Source organism: Aegilops tauschii, chromosome 7 (assembly GCF_002575655.3).
Source record: "Aegilops tauschii subsp. strangulata cultivar AL8/78 chromosome 7, Aet v6.0, whole genome shotgun sequence".
Lineage (NCBI taxonomy): Eukaryota > Viridiplantae > Streptophyta > Magnoliopsida > Poales > Poaceae > Aegilops > Aegilops tauschii.
In genome coordinates, this window is record NC_053041.3 from 498,890,005 (window position 1) to 498,910,295 (window position 20,291).

The 20,291-nt window shown below is 45.1% G+C and overlaps 1 protein-coding gene across 1 annotated transcript; it reads left to right on the forward strand.

The window, feature by feature from the left end:
* The first annotated feature begins 289 nt into the window (after positions 1-289).
* Positions 290-5,596, forward strand: LOC109731511 (protein FMP32, mitochondrial). Its single transcript, XM_020290688.3, has 7 exons — positions 290-751; positions 899-1,030; positions 1,117-1,176; positions 3,165-3,241; positions 3,330-3,386; positions 4,982-5,048; positions 5,139-5,596. Exons 1-7 carry the CDS (start codon positions 590-592, stop codon positions 5,256-5,258), a joined length of 675 nt encoding a protein of 224 aa, XP_020146277.1. The 5' UTR covers positions 290-589; the 3' UTR covers positions 5,259-5,596.
* Positions 5,597-20,291: the final 14,695 nt, after the last annotated feature.

Below are 20,291 nucleotides of genomic sequence, written 5' to 3' on the forward strand. Positions count from 1 at the left end.
TGCATTTTGTAGTAACAAATAGATTTCCCGCAAAAAGAAAAGTAAATAGATTTCGCTCCGCGTGACCGCACTCCTTCAGATTCCGATTGTTCAACAATATTCTGCGTCACGTCTAGGACTTGCGGAACATTTGCAAACAAACCCACGAAAGAGAAATAATAGCAGCTGCACCGCACCATGCGAAGAGCCGAGGGCTGTTTCACAAAATCAACAAACGAGAAGGGAGCAACAAGCACGAAGCACGGATGCGGTTAGTTTTCTTCCCAAACACGTTCTCCTCTTCCGCCTTTCCCCCCTGGGTCCTCGGCGTCTTCTTCTTCTCCACGCCTCGCCATCCTCCCGACCTCCTCCGCCTCCCACCGTCTCCCCCACCTTTCCCAAATTAGCACCGCCCCCGCCTCCAACCCCACCACGGCCACCCTCCCTCAAACCAAGCCGAGCCGCCCGAATCCGGCACCGCCCGCCCGCTTATAGCCCGGCCCGACCGCCCCGCACCGACCCCGCGCCCCGCTCGCCCCCCTCCCCGTCCGCCTCCTCCGCCCACGCGCCCCCGTCTCCTCCGGTCGACGCCTCGCGCGGGGGGGAGGAGATGGCCGCAGCGGCCGCCGCGGCGTGCAGGCGCGGCCTGTTCCTGCACAACCACCACCACCAGTGGCCGACGCGGTGGGCCGGCCCCGCCGCCGCCCGCAGCATCTCGCAGCTCGTCAAGACCAACGGCCGCCGCGCCTTCCTCGTCGACACCCTCGCCCTGGTAACTCACTCGTCCGCTACGCTTACTAGTTACTACCATCTGCCTGCAAAATGGCCGCTGCCTCTGGGAATTGGCGCCCCGGAGGTGCTCGACGAAATGCAATGCTGAGATCGCGTGCGTCGTGTGGGTGATCGCGTTCGTTCGCAGGTGAGGAAGCTGGAGTCGCAGGGCGTCCCGACCAAGCAGGCGGAGGCCATCACGTCCGCCATCACCGAGGTCCTCAACGACAGCCTCGAGAGCATCTCTGAGTCCTTCGTCTCCAAGGCCGAGATGCAGAAGGTAACGCCAGTCACCTTCTGACTGTATTTCTAGTGGGGCTGGACAGCTTACTTATCTGTTTCCTGCTCTTGATTTGCCGTGTGCAGAGTGAGATGCTGCAGGAGGCCAATATCTCCAAGTTCAAGTCGCAAGTGCAGAGCTCGCAGGTATGCTTGGAACCAAACTGTTAGTTCGATGCCAATTTGATGACAACTGACGTTTGTAGAAGCTGTTGTTCTTATGGCTGTTGGCTGCCTTTCTGTTGAACTTCATCATATAGCTTCTACTATTTCTACTTGCCATTGTTTCTCACTTGGTTATTCTGCATTACTCCATTTTGTGATTGTCTGTTGGTACCTTCAAAATGTAGCCCCCATTTGGCTTATAAACGTTTTGTTTTTGCAAATAGCTTGGTCGTATGTAATTAGGACTTCATCATTAGCTTGTACAAGTTCGAATTAGCATTGTTCTCTCTGGGTTATCCTGCATTACTTCATTTCGTGATTGTATGTTGGTAATTGGAAGAAGTAGCCCTCATTTGGCTTATAACGATTGGTTTGTGCTAATAGTTGGCATGTACTTCCTCTGTTTGGAATTAACGTCTAGATACACTCATTTCAGCGACAGTTAATTCCGAACGGAGGTAGTAATTAGGGGTTGGGGTCACCGTTTGCTCCAATGCCCAATCATTCTGTGCTATTTTGATCTTAATAGACCTATTAGGTTACTGTTGTTGGCACTTGACAGTTTTGGACTCCCCGTGTTGTAGAAGCGTCTAATCTGACAGTATTGGCTTGTTTCGTGTCCTTCACGTGTACATTTTATTTTTCTTGTTTAATGTTATCTCTTACATAGTCTGCCATAATTTATTTTTCCGTTAACATTTCACCTTGTATTTTGAAGTGAGATTAGTAGGTTTTCCTAGCTCTTACCATGGAGCACATGTATTCACATGCTCTATCCTGTTGTTTCACCTAAAGGAGAATTTGGTTCACATTGATGTTTGTTTTTTCTGATAAAGTTTTGTTTGAACCTGCAAATGCTACCAAATCTCTAAACAATCTTCAACACAATATAAGGATTGTTTTATCTTTATTCTTTAGCCAAAGTTTATTAACTTGCATTTCTGCCATTTGGTATTCAAACGTACAGTATTTCCAATATGTAGTGTTCTTGATTCTGGAAAGTATGCTGATCAGTGATTAGTATTTCCATGGCAATGAACTCTCATTCAGCTAATTAGCCAATATTGCGGAGACAGAACTGAGACTCTCCATTTCGCTAATAAGTCACTCTTTAGAGATGTTTTCGTACTCACCCCACAGCGTTGGATATGTTGATCCGCAGGTTTGAAATGATTATTTTGATCTTTATCCTTTAGCCAAAGTTTAGCAACCTGCATTTCTGCCATTTAGTACTCAAGTGTATACTATTTCCAATCTTTAGTGTTCTTGATTCTTGAAAGTATGATGATTAGTGATTAATATTTCCATGGCAATTAACTCTTGTTCAGCTAATTAACCAATGTTACCAGGCAGAACTGAGACTCTCCACTGAACTCATGAACTCTCATTCTGCTAATAAGTCACTCCTTAGAGATGTTTTCGTGCTCACTCCACGGTGTTGGATATGTTGATCAGTAGATTTGAAAGGAAAGAAGAAGAAAAATAGCTTATTCAGCGAATAAACTAAAAGTGCTGTCTGGATGTTACTGCTGTGTGGCTTATTGACTTTCAGTTTTGTTTTGTTTTGCACAATGCTTGCAATGGAAATGCTCAACATTGTAGAAACATGTGTACATGCCAAAAAGACTTGACCAAAAGGCTAACTAAAGATCGCTGGTGCTTGCAATGGAAATGCTCAGCATTGTAGAAACATGTGTACATGCCAAAAAGACTTGACCAAAAGGCTAATTAAAGATCTCTGGTGGCAGTGCAACACATTCTGTGTGGGCTATATTTGCATTGATTGCAGTGTAACTTCTGTTTTGTTGAACCTTTCTCATGCACTTATTTCTCTATGGAGTTTGGTTGGAGCAAAAATATGTTTAGTAATAACTACAACATACGACTTACAATTGCCCATGTTAGTCAGAACTTGTGTTCTTATTTTTTTTTACTAAATAAGCTCATGAGTGGGAAGTTTCTGTATGCAGGAAAACCATTTCTCTTTGTTACAGCGGGAGACTGAAAAACTCCGTGGAGACATTGATAAGATGAGGAGTGAACTGAAGTGAGTATGAACTTCTGCATTCATGAGCTGTTTATACCACAAATTTTAAATAGCATACTCAACCTAATGGTTATTTTGTGTGAAACAGGTATGAGATTGACAAGGTCACTGCAGGGCAGCGGTTGGATCTGAACCTTGAAAGAGGGTAAAATTACACATCCCTTTTTTATATATGCTGCATGCACTATCCTTGCAATTGGCTAACAGTAACAGCTCTTGTTAACTATTTAAGCATCAGAAATCATACTTTAGAATAAATAGTCGAAGAATGGTCAAACTTCTCACTTTTAAGACCGTGTGATGTCTGTGTCCAGCATCTTTCAGCCTTTGGCCTTGTGGCCTTTAATTTGGATTGCTTATCTGTTCTATGCAATTATTGATCACTTTGGTGTGTAACAAGACATTGCCATTCAGTGTCTTTACTCTTAAGTTTTGGGACCAACCTACAGAGTGTTGATAACATTTGGTTTGCTGTATTGAAGTTTCACCTTTTACTTTTGGTCGGTTCATATTCCTCTTAGCAAAATTCTCCGATGGTCAGGATGCATGTAGCATACATGATCATTAACTCTTGCCTTGCGCATCTTACTGCTCATGTTGAGTCATGACATTGAGGAACCGGACTGTCTAGACTTATATTGCTATCTTGAGAATTCCACTGCCACCCTTTAACCCTTAATGGTATTTAAGATTTTAATTACATTTATAGTTGATTTCTGAAGTATTAATGAGTTATGGGAGAATGAACTTTTTGTAGAACAGTTCCAAATAGTTCAGCCTAGCAGCAAGTTTAACCTTAATTCTTCTCCCCCTTAGCCCCCACCTTTCGAAAATGAAACAAAGTAGTTTCATCTATTAGTGTTTATACACTACTAGGCATTACTTATTTAATAACAATTCCAGTGTTGCTCTGTCTTTTATCACATTTCCGCCACAATAATTAAGATTGTTTTGTTTGTCTTATCTGATCAAAACGCATCTATGTAACAGCTCCCGCTGACTATTGAAGCATCAGAAAGTATACTTTATTTGAATTTATGTAAGAATAAATAATCAAAGAATGGTTAAACTTCTCACTTCTAAGTTTGCCTGATGTATACGTGGCCATCGTCTTTGGGTCTGTCTGTGGTGCCCTTTAATTTGGACTGCTTGTCTGTTCTATCATTCTATGCAATTGATCACTTCTATGTGTGACAAAACATTGTCAGTCAGTGTTCAAGTTTTAGGTCCAACCTTCAGAGTGTTTACGGTTAAATTTGGTTTGCTGTATGAACTTTCACCTTTTTTTTACTTTTTGGTCGGGCTGGTCATAATTTCTCTTGACAAAATTCTCGGATGGTCGGGATGCAAGTAGCATATTAACTCTTGTCTTAATATACCATCAAGTGTCTAGGTTTATATTTCATCGTAAGAATTCCAGTGCCACTTTTTAATACTTAACGGTAATTAGGACTTTAATTACATTCTAGTTGATTTTTGAAGCATTAATGAGTTATGGCAGAACGAACTTTTTTGTAGAACAGGCTAGCAGCAAGTGGGAACCTTAATTCTTCTTCCCCTTTGACCCCCATTGACCTTTTGAAAATGAAACAAAGTAGTTTCATCTGTTAGTGCTTACACTGGGTATTATTTATTTACTTCCATGACAATTCCAGTGGTTGCTCTGTCTTTGTCATGTTTCTGCCGCAATAATTAAGATTGTTTTGTCGGTGTTATATGATTAAAACATGATTGCTCCAGGCGCATACGTGATGAGCTCGCCAAGCAGAATGAAGAAACCACAGATCTCACCACAAAGCTTGACAAGGTGAGCAAAAGTGCCTGCATGTGTGGGCCTTTGGCATCACCACTTTATCATAGACATAACTGGATCCTTCTGTTTTGACACAATCTGCAGGAAATTCATTCACTGAAGGCCCAGCTGGAGGCAGCAAAGTATGATGTCATCAAATACTGCATAGGTACCATCGTTTCGATATCAGCCGTTGGACTCGCCGTTCTCCGCATCGTGATGTGAACCCGAACACATGTTCTTTCGTTTACCCATTTATCCATGGAGGCCACAAAGAGGATAGTTCCGATTCTGTTCCTAGTTTTTTCAATGGGGGCAAAACTTGGTCAGGGGAATGCTGTAACATCTGTTAGGGTGAAAAAGTTCCTCAAGACCTGTAAGATAGATCGACCTGCAGAAGGAATATACAACCGAAATGATTCTTTACCTGTGCTTGAGCTTCGTGGTATTGTCGCCTAACTAGCATGCTTCCCCAGTCTCTGCCGACGCGGAAGTCACTGTTGTGTTGCAATTAACACGCTGTGGACATCTAATCCTAGCAATGAAGGAAGACTTGATATTTCTTTCGCTGCTGTTTTCCTTGTCCTTTTAGCTGTCGTGTTTGAGCTGCTGTAGGTTACAGGGATGGTTGGCGGCATATAGGGGCTGTTTGGTTTGAGACTAAGTTTGCCTAAGGTTGACGCATCTAAGGTTAGACAAGTTTGACCAACTTAGGTGGGTGTTTGGTTCAAGCCACACCTTAGGCAAGCCACATTAGGGTCCCACATTACATACACTCAAAAAATGTAGTAAGATTCCCTTAGGCTTGCCAACTTGTGGCTCTCATTTTGAAGAACTAACCTTAGACAAGTGTGGCAACATTGTATGGCAAAGTGTGGCATGGTTAGGCCTAGAACCAAACAGCCCCGTAAACTCGATTTCCTATATTTCTGTTGTTGTGGTCTATTATATTCCATCTCAAAACAGCACACTTCCCTTTGTGTTTTAGTAGCATGTTTTCGTGATATACTCGAAATTGGTACTCGTAGCATCGTAATTGTTCCTGCCATGTACTGCGAACATGTCGTGCACTCAAACCCCAACTCCCCAAGTTTTGTCTGGCTGTGCATGGAAAAAAGAGGACTAGTGCTAGTTTATACTCTGGGAGTGCTGGGCCGGTGCTGCCCATAATAGCATAATCTGGGAACCATATCCATACCTCAAAAGGAGACGAGGCCGCACGCAAGTTGGCACCGCGTTCACGTGGGCGCTGAAAGGCACATGGAACCATCGCGGCCGAGGTGAGGTGAGCTGATTGGTGAGTCCCGGCCTTGATAGGCACTTGGAACAGTTGCGGTTGAAACCGAAAGCCCGTCCTGAAGACGATATTTCCTCGTCTATCTTCTTCAGTAAAACCATCAATTCGGACCTGGCTATGACATCGGAGGCGTTGGCTGGCTTATTGCTGGCACAAAAGACGGGTTGCAATCATCTCATTGTTAATTCTGACAACATGAAAGTCATTGACACAATGAAGAACGGAGTCTCATTGTAAATTCTGACAACATGGGAGTCATTGACACAACGAAGGACATTCTGCAGGAGCGGCGGCTACAGCTTTTGTGGATTGTTTTTTTATGCCTTCTGATTTTCTCGTACTAGTTTTGGACATTGTAATAGAAAAGCGGAAAAAGTAGCTCATGAGCTTTGCTTGAATAGCTAAATGTTCCATGACTAGGGATTGGATCGAGGAGCCCATAAAAAATATTGTATCTTTTCTTGTAGAAGAGAAAGCATTATTTCTAATTAATAAAGTTGATGTAAAAAAATCAATTTGGACCTGGCAAAAGAACACATTTTTCTTGCACCCGATGTGCATCGATTCGTCTTTAAACTTGATCAGGCTTTTTCTACCTGCTTTTGGTCCCCTGCAAATTCCAGAGCCATCTCAAGCAGTCCAGAAACCAACAGGAGATCGATCGCGGCATCGGCATCGGCATCGGCATGGCTGTGCTGTGCGGACGTAGTACATAAATACCCTTGGTCCAATGGCCAGACCCATGCTAAAATGTCTCTAGTCTATGTACACTGGCATCCCGATCGATCGATCTAACACCAAATCCTACGCCCCAAGGACCAGCGCTCCGTACTCGCTCGCCGATCCCTGTGATGGGCGCGAGAGCCGGGCCATAAATAATCCGACGCCGACCCTCCCCGCCCCATACCCACGCTGGTCCCCGGCCAACCTTAAACCGTAGTTTGGGATCCTCTGTGGTCCTTGTCGTCGGGACGCCCACTCTCCCTCCCGTCGAGGCCCGCTCAAGGTGTCAGATCGGCACGGTGGCGCCATGTGATCAGTGTGCCGGAGTTTTAAGGCGATGGGATTGGGATGGGCTAGGTGTCAGTAGTATCGCACCATCAGAGAGTTGCTAATCGCTTAAGCAAGAGAGAAGAAAAGTTGTGCACAAGGACCAGATGCTATTAACTAGTAAGAGGGGAAGGGTTAGCTGAAAGAGACCGCGAACGGCTGTGGATTTAAACCTCAAAAGTAGGGAGGGTCGTCGCTCGAGATTTTCTCATCAATGGTCTTGATCTTGAAATTTGATTTCAGGCTAACACCATGTGACCAAAGGACAACACTGCAGGTGAATTCGGCAGACAACTCGAGATTTTCTTTCTTTTTCTAGTGTAGAACTCTCGAGTCTCAGTACAACTATCAGATGCAGCATGTGGATTCTGAAACTCCACGGATCGCTCGCGTCGCTCCCGGGGGGCAGCACGGGCGAAACCTAGCCGCCGCCGCCCCTATTTTCCCCACCTCCACCCCAGCTCCCCTCGCCGCCGCCAGGTGAATCCGACGGGCAAAGCCCGCTCGGCGTTCGACGGCGGCGGGGACTTCTCCTCGCGAGACGCGTAGCGGCGGCCCTGGACGACGCGAGGTGACTGGCGGCGGCGGCGGCGTCTCGCCGGCGCAGGCAAGCCGGGGCGGCGGCCCCGGGCATGGTGGCGGCGCCGCTCTCTCCTCTCCTCCCTCCCTGTGGGTCGTGAGGGGCGGTGCTGGGCCAGCCGCCGCAGATCTGGCGCTAGGAGGCTGGATCCGTCGGTGGGGCTGCCCATGAAGGAAATATGCCCTAGAGGCAATAATAAAGTATTATATATTTCCTTATATCATGATAAATGTTTATTATTCATGCTAGAATTGTATTAACCGGAAACATAATACATGTGTGAATACATAGACAAACAGAGTGTCACTAGTATGCCTCTACTTGACTAGCTCGTTAATCAAAGATGATTATGTTTCCTAGCCATAGACATGAGTTGTCATTTGATTAACGGGATCACCTCATTAGGAGAATGACGTGATTGACTTGACCCATTCCGTTAGCTTAGCACCCGATCGTTTAGTATGTTGCTATTGCTTTCTTCATGACTTATACATGTTCCTATGACTATGAGATTATGCAACTCCCGTTTACCGGAGGAGCACTTTGTGTGCTACCAAACGTCACAACGTAAATGGGTGATTATAAAGATGCTCTACAGGTGTCTCCAAAGGTACTTGTTGGGTTGGCGTATTTCGAGATTAGGATTTGTCACTCCGATTGTCGGAGAAGTATCTCTGGGCCTACTCGGTAATGCACATCACTATAAGCCTTGCAAGCATTGTGACTAATGAGTTAGTTACGGGATGTTGTATTACGGAACGAGTAAAGAGACTTGCCGGTAACGAGATTGAACTAGGTATCGAGATACCGACGATCGAATCTCGGGCAAGTAACATACCGATGACAAAGGGAACAACGTATGTTGTTATGCGGTCTGACCGATAAAGATCTTCGTAGAATATGTGGGAGCCAACATGGGCATCCAGGTCCCGCTATTGGTTATTGACCGGAGAGGTGTCTCGGTCATGTCTACATAGTTCTCGAACCCGTAGGGTCCGCACGCTTAACGTTACGATGACAGTTTTATTATGAGTTTATGTATGTTGATGTACCGAAGGAGTTCGGAGTCCCGGATGAGATCGGGGACATGACGAGGAGTCTCGAAATGGCCGAGACGTAAAGATCGATATATTGGACGACTATATTCGGACTTCGGAAAGGTTCCGAGTGATTCGGGTATTTTTCGGAGTACCGGAGAGTTACGGGAATTCGTATTGGGCCTTAATGGGCCATACGGGAAAGGAGAGAAAGGCCTCAAAAGGTGGCCGCGCCCCTCCCCATGGTCTGGTCCGAATTGGACTAGGGAAGGGGGGCGCCCCCTTCCTTCTTTCTCCTTCCCCCTTCCCTTCTCCTACTCCCACAAGGAAAGGAGGAGTCCTACTCCCGGTGGGAGTAGGACTCCCCCCTTTGGCGCGCCTCTCCCCTTGGCCGGCTGCCTCCCCCTTGCTCCTTTATATACGGGGGCAGGGGGGCACCCCATATACACAACAATTGATCTATTGATCTCTTAGCCGTGTGCGGTGCCCCCTCCACCAAATTACACCTCGATAATACCGTTGCGGAGCTTAGGCGAAGCCCTGCGTCGGTGGAACATCATCATCGTCACCACGGCGTCGTGCTGACGAAACTCTCCCTCAACACTCGGCTGGATCGAAGTTCGAGGGACGTCATCGAGCTGAACGTGTGTAGAACTCGGAGGTGCCGTGCGTTCGGTACTTGAGCGGTCGGATCGTGAAGACGTACGACTACATCAACCGCGTTGTGATAACGCTTCCGCTGTCGGTCTACGAGGGTACGTGGACAACACTCTCCCCTCTCGTTGCTATGCATCACCATGATCTTGCGTGTGCGTAAGAATTTTTTTGAAATTACTACGTTCCCCAACAGTGGCATCCGAGGCTGGTTTTATGCGTTGATGCTATGCACGAGTAGAACACAACTGAGTTGTGGGCGATATAAGTCATACTGCTTACCAGCATGTCATACTTTGGTTCAGCGGTATTGTGAGATGAAGCGGCCCGGACCGACATTACACGTACGCTTACGCGAGACTGGTTTCACCGTTCGGAGCACTCGTTGCTTAAAGGTGACTGGCGGGTGTCTGTCTCTCTCACTTTAGTTGAACCGAGTGTGGCTACGCCCGGTCTTTGCAAAGGTTAAAACAGCACCAACTTGACAAACTATCGTTGTGGTTTTGATGCGTAGGTAAGAACGGTTCTTGCTAAGCCCGTAGCAGCCACGTAAAACTTGCAACAACAAAATAGAGGACGTCTAACTTGTTTTTGCAGGGCATGTTGTGATGTGATATGGTCAAGACATGATGTGATATAATTTGTTGTATGAGATGATCATGTTTTGTAACCGAGTTATCGGCAACTGGCAGGAGCCATATGGTTGTCGCTTTATTGTATGAAATGCAATCGCCATGTAATAGTTTTACTTTATCACTAAGCGGTAGCGATAGTAGTAAAAGAAATAAGTTGGCGAGACGACAACGATACTACGATGGAGATCAAGGTGTCGCGCCGGTGACGATGGTGATCATGACGGTGCTTCGGAGATGGAGATCACGAGCACGGTGCTTCGAAGATGGAGATCACAAGCACAAGATGATGATGGCCATATCATATCACTTATATTGATTGCATGTGATGTTAATCCTTTATGCATCTTATCTTGCTTTGATTGACGGTAGCATTATAAGATGATCTCTCACTAAAATTTCAAGATAAAAGTGTTCTCCCTGAGTATGCACCGTTGCAAAAGTTCTTCGTGCTGAGACACCACATGATGATCGGGTGTGATAAGCTCTACGGTCAAATACAACGGGTGCAAAACAGTTGCACACGCGGAATACTCAGGTTAAACTTGACGAGCCTAGCATATGTACAGATATGGCCTCGGAACACAGAGACCGAAAGGTCGAGCGTGAATCATATAGTAGATATGATCAACATAGTGATGTTCACCATTGAAACTACTCCATCTCACGTGATGATCGGACATGGTTTAGTTGATTTGGATCACGTAATCACTTAGATGATTAGAGGGATATCTATCTAAGTGGGAGTTCTTAAGTAATATGATTAATTGAACTTAAATTTATCATGAACTTAGTCCTGATAGTTTTTTTGCAAATTATGTTGTAGATCAATAGCTCGCGTTGTTGCTTCCCTGTTTTATTTTGATATGTTCCTAGAGAAAATTATGTTGAAAGATGTTAGTAGCAAAGATGCGGATTGGATCCGTGATCTGAGGATTATCCTCATTGCTGCACAGAAAATTATGTCCTTGATGCACCGCTAGGTGACAGACCTATTGCAGGAGCAGATGCAGACGTTATGAACGTTTGGCTAGCTCAATATGATGACTACTTGATAGTTTAGTACACCATGCTTAACGGCTTAGAATCGGGACTTCAAAGACGTTTTGAACGTCATGGACCATATGAGATGTTCCAGGAGTTGAAGTTAATATTTCAAGCAAATACCCGAGTTGAGAGATATGAAGTCTCCAACAAGTTCTATAGCTAAAAGATGGAGGAGAATCGCTCAACTAGTGAGCATGTGCTCAGATTGTCTGGATACTACAATCGCTTGAATCAAGTGGGAGTTAATCTTCCAGATAAAATAGTGATTGACAGAATTCTCTAGTCACCATCACCAAGTTAGTAGAACTTCGTGATGAACTATAGTATGCAAGGGATGATGAAAGTAATTCCCGAGCTCTTCGTGATGCTGAAATCGACGAAGGTAGAAATCAAGAAAAACATCAAGTGTTGATGGTTGACGAGACCACTAGTTTCAAGAAAAGGGCAAAGGGAAGAAGGGGAACTTCAAGAAAAACGGCAAGCAAGTTGCTGCTCAAGTGAAGAAGCCTAAGTCTGGTCCTAAGCCTGAGACTAAGTGCTTCTACTGCAAAGGGACTGGTCACTGGAAGCGGAACTACCCCAACTATTTGGTGGACAAGAAGGATGGCAAAGTGAACAAAGGTATATTTGATATATAGATTATTGATGTGTACTTTACTAGTGTTTATAGCAACCCCTCGGTAATTGATACTGGTTCAGTTGCTAAGAGTAGTAACTCGAAATGGGAGTTGCAGAATAAACAGAGACTAGTAAAAGTGAACAAAGGTATATTTGATATACAGATTATTGATGTGTACTTTACTAGTGTTTATAGCAACCCCTCGGTAATTGATACTGGTTCAGTTGCTAAAGAGTAGTAACTCGAAACGGGAATTGCAGAATAAACAGAGACTAGTAAAAAGGCGAGGTGACGATGTGTGTTGGAAGTAGTTCCAAGATTGATATGATCATCATCGCACACTCCCTGTACTTTCGGGATTAGTGTTGAAACTAAATAAGTGTTATTTGGTGTTTGCGTTGAGCATGAATATGATTTGATCATGTTTATTGCAATACGATTATTCTTTTAAGTTAGAGAACAATTGTTGTTCTGTTTACATGAATAAAAACCTTCTATGGTCGTACACACCAACGAAAATGGTTTGTTGGATCTCGATCGTAGTGATACACATAATCATAATATTGAAGCCAAAAGATACAAAGTTAATAATGATAGTGCAACTTATTTGTGGCACTGCCGTTTAGGTCATATTGGTGTAAAGCGCATGAAGAAACTCCATACTGATGGGATTTTGGAATCACCTGATTATGAATCACTTGATGCTTGCGATCCGTGCCTCATGGGCAAGATGACTAAAACGTCGTTCTCCGGAACTATGGAGAGAGCAACAGATTTGTTGGAAATCATACATACAGATGTATGTGGCCCGATGAATATTGAGGCTCGTACCAGGTATCATTATTTTCTGACCTTCACAGATGATTTGAGCAGATATGGGTATATCTACTTAATGAAACAGAAGTCTGAAACATTTGAAAAGTTCATATAATTTCAAAGTGAAGTAGAAAATCATCGTAACAAGAAAATAAAGTTTCTACGATCTGATCGCGGAGATAAATATTTGAGTTACGAGTTTGGTCTTCAATTAAAATAATGTGGAATAGTTTCACAAATTCGTGCCACCTGGAACACCACAGCATAATGGTGTGTCCGAACGTCATAACCGTACTTTATTGGATATAGTGCAATCTATGATGTCTCTTACCAATTTACAACTATCGTTTTGGGGTTATGCATTAGAGACAGCTACATTCACGTTAAATAGGGCACCATCGAAATCCGTCGAGACGACGCCTTATGAACTGTGGTTTGGCAAGAAACCAAAGTTGTCGTTTCTTAAAATTTTGGGGTTGCGATGCTTATGTGAAAAGGTTTCATCCTGATAAGCTCAAACCCAAATCGGAGAAATATGTCTTCATAGGATACCCAAAGGAGACAGTTGGGTACACCTTCTATCACAGATCCGAAGGCAAGAAATTCGTTGCTAAGAATGGATCCTTTCTAGAGAAGGAGTTTCTCTCGAAAGATGTGAGTGGGAGGAAAGTCGAACTTGATGAGGTAACTGTACCTGCTCCCTTATTGGATCACAGAAATCTGTTCCTGTGACTTCTACACCAATTAGTGAGGAAGTTAATGATGATGATCATGTAACTTCAGATCAAGTTACTACCAAACCTCGTAGGTAAACCAGAGTAAGATCCGCACCAGAGTGGTACGGTAATCCTGTTCTGGAGGTTATGTTACTAGACCATGACGAACCTACGAACTATGAAGAAGTGATGGTGAGCCCAGATTCCGCAAAATGGCTTGAGGCCATGAAATCTGACATGAGATCCATGCATGAGAACAAAGTGTGGACTTTGGTTGACTTGCCCGATGATCGGCAAGCAATTGAGAATAAATGGATCTTCAAGAGGAAGACGGACGCTGATAGTAGTGTTACTATCTACAAAGCTAGAATTGTCGCAAAAAGGTTTTCGACAAGTTCAAAGTGTTGACTACGATGAGAGTTTCTCACTCGTATCTATGCTTAAGTCTGTCCGAATCATGTTAGCAATTGCCGCATTTTATGAAATATGGCAAATGGATAAACAAAACTGCATTCCTTAATGGATTTATTAAAGAAGAGTTGTATATGATGCAACCAGAAGGTTTTGTCAATCCTAAAGGTGCTAACACAATATGCAAGCTCCAGCGATCCATCAGAGGACTGGTGCAAGCATCTCGGAGTTGGAATATACGCTTTGATAAGTTGATCAAAGGATATAGTTTTATACAGACTTGCGATGAAGCCTGTATTTACAAGAAAGTGAGTGGGAGCACTACAACATTTCTGATAAGTATATGTGAATGACATATTGTTGATCGGAAATAATGTAGAATTATTCTGCAAAGCATAAAGGAGTGTTTGAAAGGAGTTTTTCAAAGAAAGACCTCGGGGAAGCTGCTTACATATTGAGCATCAGGATCTATAGAGATAGATCAAGACGCTTGATAAGTTTTTTCAATGAGTACATATCTTAACAAGATTTTGAAGTAGTTCAAAATAGAACAGTCAAAGAAAGAGTTCTTGCCTGTGTTACAAGGTGTGAAATTGAGTAAAGACTCAAAACCCGACCACGACAGAAGATAGAAAGAGAATGAAAGTCATTCCGTATGACTTGGCCATAGGTTCTATAAAGTGTGCCATGCTGTGTACCAGATCTATTGTATACCCTACACTGATTTTGGCAAGGGAGTACAATAGCGATCTAGGAGTAGATCACTGGACAGCGGTCAAAAAATTATCCTTAGTGGAATAAGGATATGTTTCTCGATTATGGAAGTGAAAAAGGGTTCGTCGTAAAGGGTTACGTCGATGCAAGTTTTGACACTAAATCTAGATGACTCTAAGTCTAGGTCTAGATACATATTGAAAGTGGGAGCAATTAGCTAGAGTAGCTCCGTGCAGAGCATTGTAGACATAGAAATTTGCAAAATACTTACGGATCTGAATGTGACAGACCCGTTGACTAAAATTATCTCACAATCAAAACATGATCACACCTTAGTACTCTTTGGGTGTTAATCACATAGCGATGTGAACTAGATTATTGGCTCTAGTAAACCCTTTGAGTGTTGGTCACATAGAGATGTGAACTATGGGTGTTAATCACATGGTGATGTGAATTATTGATGTTAAATCACATGGCGATGTGAACTAGATTATTGACTCTAGTGCAAGTGGGAGACTGAAGGAAATATGCCCTAGAGGCAATAATAAAGTATTATATATTTCCTTATATCATGATAAATGTTTATTATTCATGCTAGAATTGTATTAACCGGAAACATAATACATGTGTGAATACATAGACAAACAGAGTGTCACTAGTATGCCTCTACTTGACTAGCTCGTTAATCAAAGATGATTATGTTTTCTAGCCATAGACATGAGTTGTCATTTGATTAACGGGATCACCTCATTAGGAGAATGACGTGATTGACTTGACCCATTCCGTTAGCTTAGCACCCGATCGTTTAGTATGTTGCTATTGCTTTCTTCATGACTTATACATGTTCCTATGACTATGAGATTATGCAACTCCCGTTTACCGGAGGAGCACTTTGTGTGCTACCAAACGTCACAACGTAAATGGGTGATTATAAAGATGCTCTACAGGTGTCTCCAAAGGTACTTGTTGGGTTGGCGTATTTCGAGGTTAGGATTTGTCACTCCGATTGTCGGAGAGGTATCTCTGGGCCCACTCGGTAATGCACATCACTATAAGCCTTGCAAGCATTGTGACTAATGAGTTAGTTACGGGATGTTGTATTACGGAACGAGTAAAGAGACTTGCCGGTAACGAGATTAAACTAGGTATCGAGATACCGACGATCGAATCTCGGGCAAGTAACATACCGATGACAAAGGGAACAACGTATGTTGTTATGCGGTCTGACCGATAAAGATCTTCGTAGAATATGTGGGAGCCAACATGGGCATCCAGGTCCCGCTATTGGTTATTGACCGGAGAGGTGTCTCGGTCATGTCTACATAGTTCTCGAACCCGTAGGGTCCGCACGCTTAACGTTACGATGACAGTTTTATTATGAGTTTATGTATGTTGATGTACCGAATGAGTTCGGAGTCCCGGATGAGATCGGGGACATGACGAGGAGTCTCGAAATGGCCGAGACGTAAAGATCGATATATTGGACGACTATATTCGGACTTCGGAAAGGTTCCGAGTGATTCGGGTATTTTTCGGAGTACCGGAGAGTTACGGGAATTCGTATTGGGCCTTAATGGGCCATACGGGAAAGGAGAGAAAGGCCTCAAAAGGTGGCCGCGCCCCTCCCCATGGTCTGGTCCGAATTGGACTAGGGAAGGGGGGCGCCCCCTTCCTTCTTTCTCCTTCCCCCTTCCCTTCTCCTACTCCCACAAGGAAAGGAGGAGTCCTACTCCCGGTGGGAGTAGGACTCCCCCCTTTGGCGCGCCTCTCCCCTTGGCCGGCTGCCTCCCCCTTGCTCCTTTATATACGGGGGCAGGGGGGCACCCCATAGACACAACAATTGATCTATTGTTCTCTTAGCCGTGTGCGGTGCCCCCCTCCACCAAATTACACCTCGATAATACCGTTGCGGAGCTTAGGCGAAGCCCTGCGTCGGTGGAACATCATCATCGTCACCACGGCGTCGTGCTGACGAAACTCTCCCTCAACACTCGGCTGGATCGGAGTTCGAGGGACGTCATCGAGCTGAACGTGTGTAGAACTCGGAGGTGCCGTGCGTTCGGTACTTGAGCGGTCGGATCGTGAAGACGTACGACTACATCAACCGCGTTGTGATAACGCTTCCGCTGTCGGTCTACGAGGGTACGTGGACAACACTCTCCCCTCTCGTTGCTATGCATCACCATGATCTTGCGTGTGCGTAGGAATTTTTTTGAAATTACTACGTTCCCCAACAGCCCAGGCGTGTGGCTCTGGCGGCTGCACGTCCGGCTGGTTGAGCTGCGGTGGTGGCGGCATGCTGCAGCTCCTGGATGGCGGCGCGGCGGCGCCGCGTAGGTGGATGTGCTGCGGCGGTCGTGGGGAGCGGTCCCTGGCCTCCGGGGCGGTGTGTGCTCTGCCAGCTCCGGCCGTGCGAGCAGTGGAGAGGTGGTCATGGCTGTTGGCGGCGGCTCCGGGTCGGTGTCGTGTGGCATGGCCGCTGGTGCTTCCGGTGAGGGTGGTGGCTCCCTGGATGTGTCAAGGGCTATGGCGCGGTGGGCTGTCCTCGCGGCAGTACGGTGATGGTGGTTGTCGTGGGTCTCTGGATGAAAGTTTCTGCCCGACTCGATCGGTGCCGGCGACGGCGGCGCTCTGTTGCGCCGTTTCCATCTTGATGGCGTCGTCGAGGAGCCCCGACCCGCCTCCAACCAAAGGAACCTCGTCTTCCAGGTGAAACCGAGATTTAGTTTGCTGGATCGGATGGCGGCGGCGTCTTCTTGGACGTCGTTTATCTTTCTCGGAGGCGCCATCTTTGGAGACGAGGTTCGGTTGGCGCTTGTGGCTTTTGTGCTTCTGGTGGTATGCCGAGACAGTGGATGCCGGAGCGGGGCTCCGGACGGTGGATGTATGCCGAGGCGGCGGCCTCGGACGGTCATGCAACGGCGGTTCTATGGGGTAGGTCCGCTGCTTTGCTTGGCATGGGCGGCGACCTGGTGCTGCGAGGGTGGCCAGTTCGTCGGCTCGGTCGACGCGATCTGTGGGGTCGGTCTGGCTGGAAGTCGGGGCGGCGGCCCCGGATGTTTGGTACAACGTTCGTGGTCTGCGGGCGGTCGTCTCGTGTAGTAAGGGCTACGAGGCGCCTGAATCGCGCGGCGTTGTGGCTCGCGGGCGGGCGGGGGATGTCGGAGCGGCGGCTCCGGAGTCGGGTGTGTGTGTTTGTTGCAATGTTGCCTTGGGTCGTGTGGTCGGCAAGGGTTCGTTGCGTGTGCGGTTTTTCGGTCTGGTTTTCCTCATAATTTGGGCCACTCTGTTAGGTTTTCGATCCAGTTTCCCTCATAAACTGGATCAACTCTCTTCTTCTATAATGCAAAGCCAGAGCACCTGGCCCTCTGACGAGGTTCCGTCAAAAAAAAGGTGCAGCATGTGCATGCGCCAACCTGGATTGTCACCAACAGATGCTCATGTTGGAGTGATACGCATAAGAGCAAGTATAATAGAGCTGACTCAGCGGGCTATAAGGAATAAATTAGTATATTTCTGCTTAGTTGGAGGAAAGAGAAGAGGAGAAAGAAGAGGAGAGAGAAGATAAGCGGGCTCTTCATGAAGAGCCAGCTCTAGCACGTGCTCCTAGGCACTTTGTGAGAATGAAAGGTGGGCCACATAATAAAAAAAATACACTTATTTGATCTACTATTATACATGTTGGCTATAAGATGGGTTGTAGATGACATAGCATTAGCTTGTAGCCAGCAGCTGGCTATACTATTAACCATGCTGTAATGGGGACTCACTCCAGCAAGATCATCTATTGGAGACTCGCTCCAACGTGACCGTCTGTCTGTTGAAGGCTGCCATCTGTCGAGCTGTACGCCTTCAGACTATTTCAAGCATTCAACTTGTGCGCCTTTCTCTCTAACTCATTATGAGTTGAGTTCATTAGGATTTGTTCGCTCAATGGCATTATCCAGGTGGGCACAAAGGTGCACGCACCTGGCTTGAGATTCTAGGGAAGAGATTAGCCAATTGATCAAAGCCGATTAAGCTGGTCCCTCCCTGCTTTATGGAAGCAAAAAAACAAATATTAAGCTTGCATTATTGGGGAAACTAAATTGATGTGCCTAGTGCTAGTTGTACATTTGGTTGGCTATTATGTAATGCATATTAATTACTAGTGGTTCACTTGAGTACGCACTGGAGGACGTCACTATCAGTCGACTGCTAAGCTAGAACATGCCTTATTTCCTCTCATGAACCGCACTACTTGTAAAAAGAGGTACGAAAGACTGAAATGCCATCAAAGAACTAGCCATGGATAGGGGTGAATCAAAAGTTAGCTATCCATGTGCCAGAACCATAACTAGGTTTCTTGAACTATTTGGTTCCAACTCTAGTCTACTGCAACTTGTTTCTGATTGAAAGGCTGTGTTGTTGTAACCTACTACTTGTAGCACTAGTCATGAACACATCTCCTGCCTTTTAAGCTTAATTAAACACGTTCCTGACTTTTCAGCCTAATTAGTGGTTTATTAGACAAATGACTCTAAACATTGAGACCTAGCAATTAATACTTGATATGTCAATATGAGGTACATTCCCGCAAAATATAATTGAGCATCCAAGTAATATGTTCATCTCCAAGCAAAATTCAAGTTTAGTACTAATGGATATTCCAAATTCTAGAACAAATCAATGAATGGTCTTCTCAATCTGTTTCTTCACTTTCTTCGCATTACGAGCTTATATTCCTGCTTAGCTTATAGCTTGTGTTTTCTTTTCTTAGATAAGCTGCTTCACTTGAATTTTATCTTGAAAGCTTTTAGTTCCGTAAATCATAAGCAAATGAGTAATTTTTATAAATTTGTTAGCGGCCTATTCACTCCACGCGTCTAGTCGATACCTTTAATCCATCAAAGCACCCCCTCACCCTCCCGCCAACATATGACATACACATACGATAAGCCATAGTCTTGAGATCCCGAATCTTGACCCATTTAGTCTCAACTTTGCTTTGATCGCCAATTTGAGCAACCTCCCGCCATGATTACATCCAAAGAAGAAGAAATAAGGAAGCAAAGAAGAAGCAAATCAATTAAGCTCAAAATAGTATAGGACATTGAATTGTACAGTAATCTGGAAAATAAAACTTAGTACTTTTTCATGATCTCCTTCCAGCTTCTTGCTTGTTGATTTGAAAATGCTTCTTGATTGTCACTCGGTAACCAAATAACCTAATCGTCACCTTTCTCACCTCGTAGTCGTAGCCACACGACCTTGATAACTCTCTAGACCTTGTAACGGGCTTCGATGCCCGTCGACGCTCTTCGTGATAGCGTGGCCTCACAAGACCACAGGGGAAATCGAAAGGGTGAGAAAAATTACCAAGATTTAGTGGCTTGTGGAGCAACAAGTCTGATAAATTTTGGAACCTTATGCCAAAAGAGGAAGAAAAGGAAGATACATTTTAAGCTGACACGGTTGCCCACCTCCCCGGCTCCACCTCCGGCTCCCTCATTCGGGAGGGACAGTGCCAGCACTGACTTCCTCACCCTGAAGTACAGATCACCGCTAGATATTTTTGGTTTTGTTAAGGATATTTTGGAGTTCCATGCCCCACCCCACCCCACCCCACCCGCCGCCAAACTTTTGAACAAACCCATGCGGGAGCAGAATAAAACTCGGCGTGAAAGATCTCTCTCGTCTCCCTGT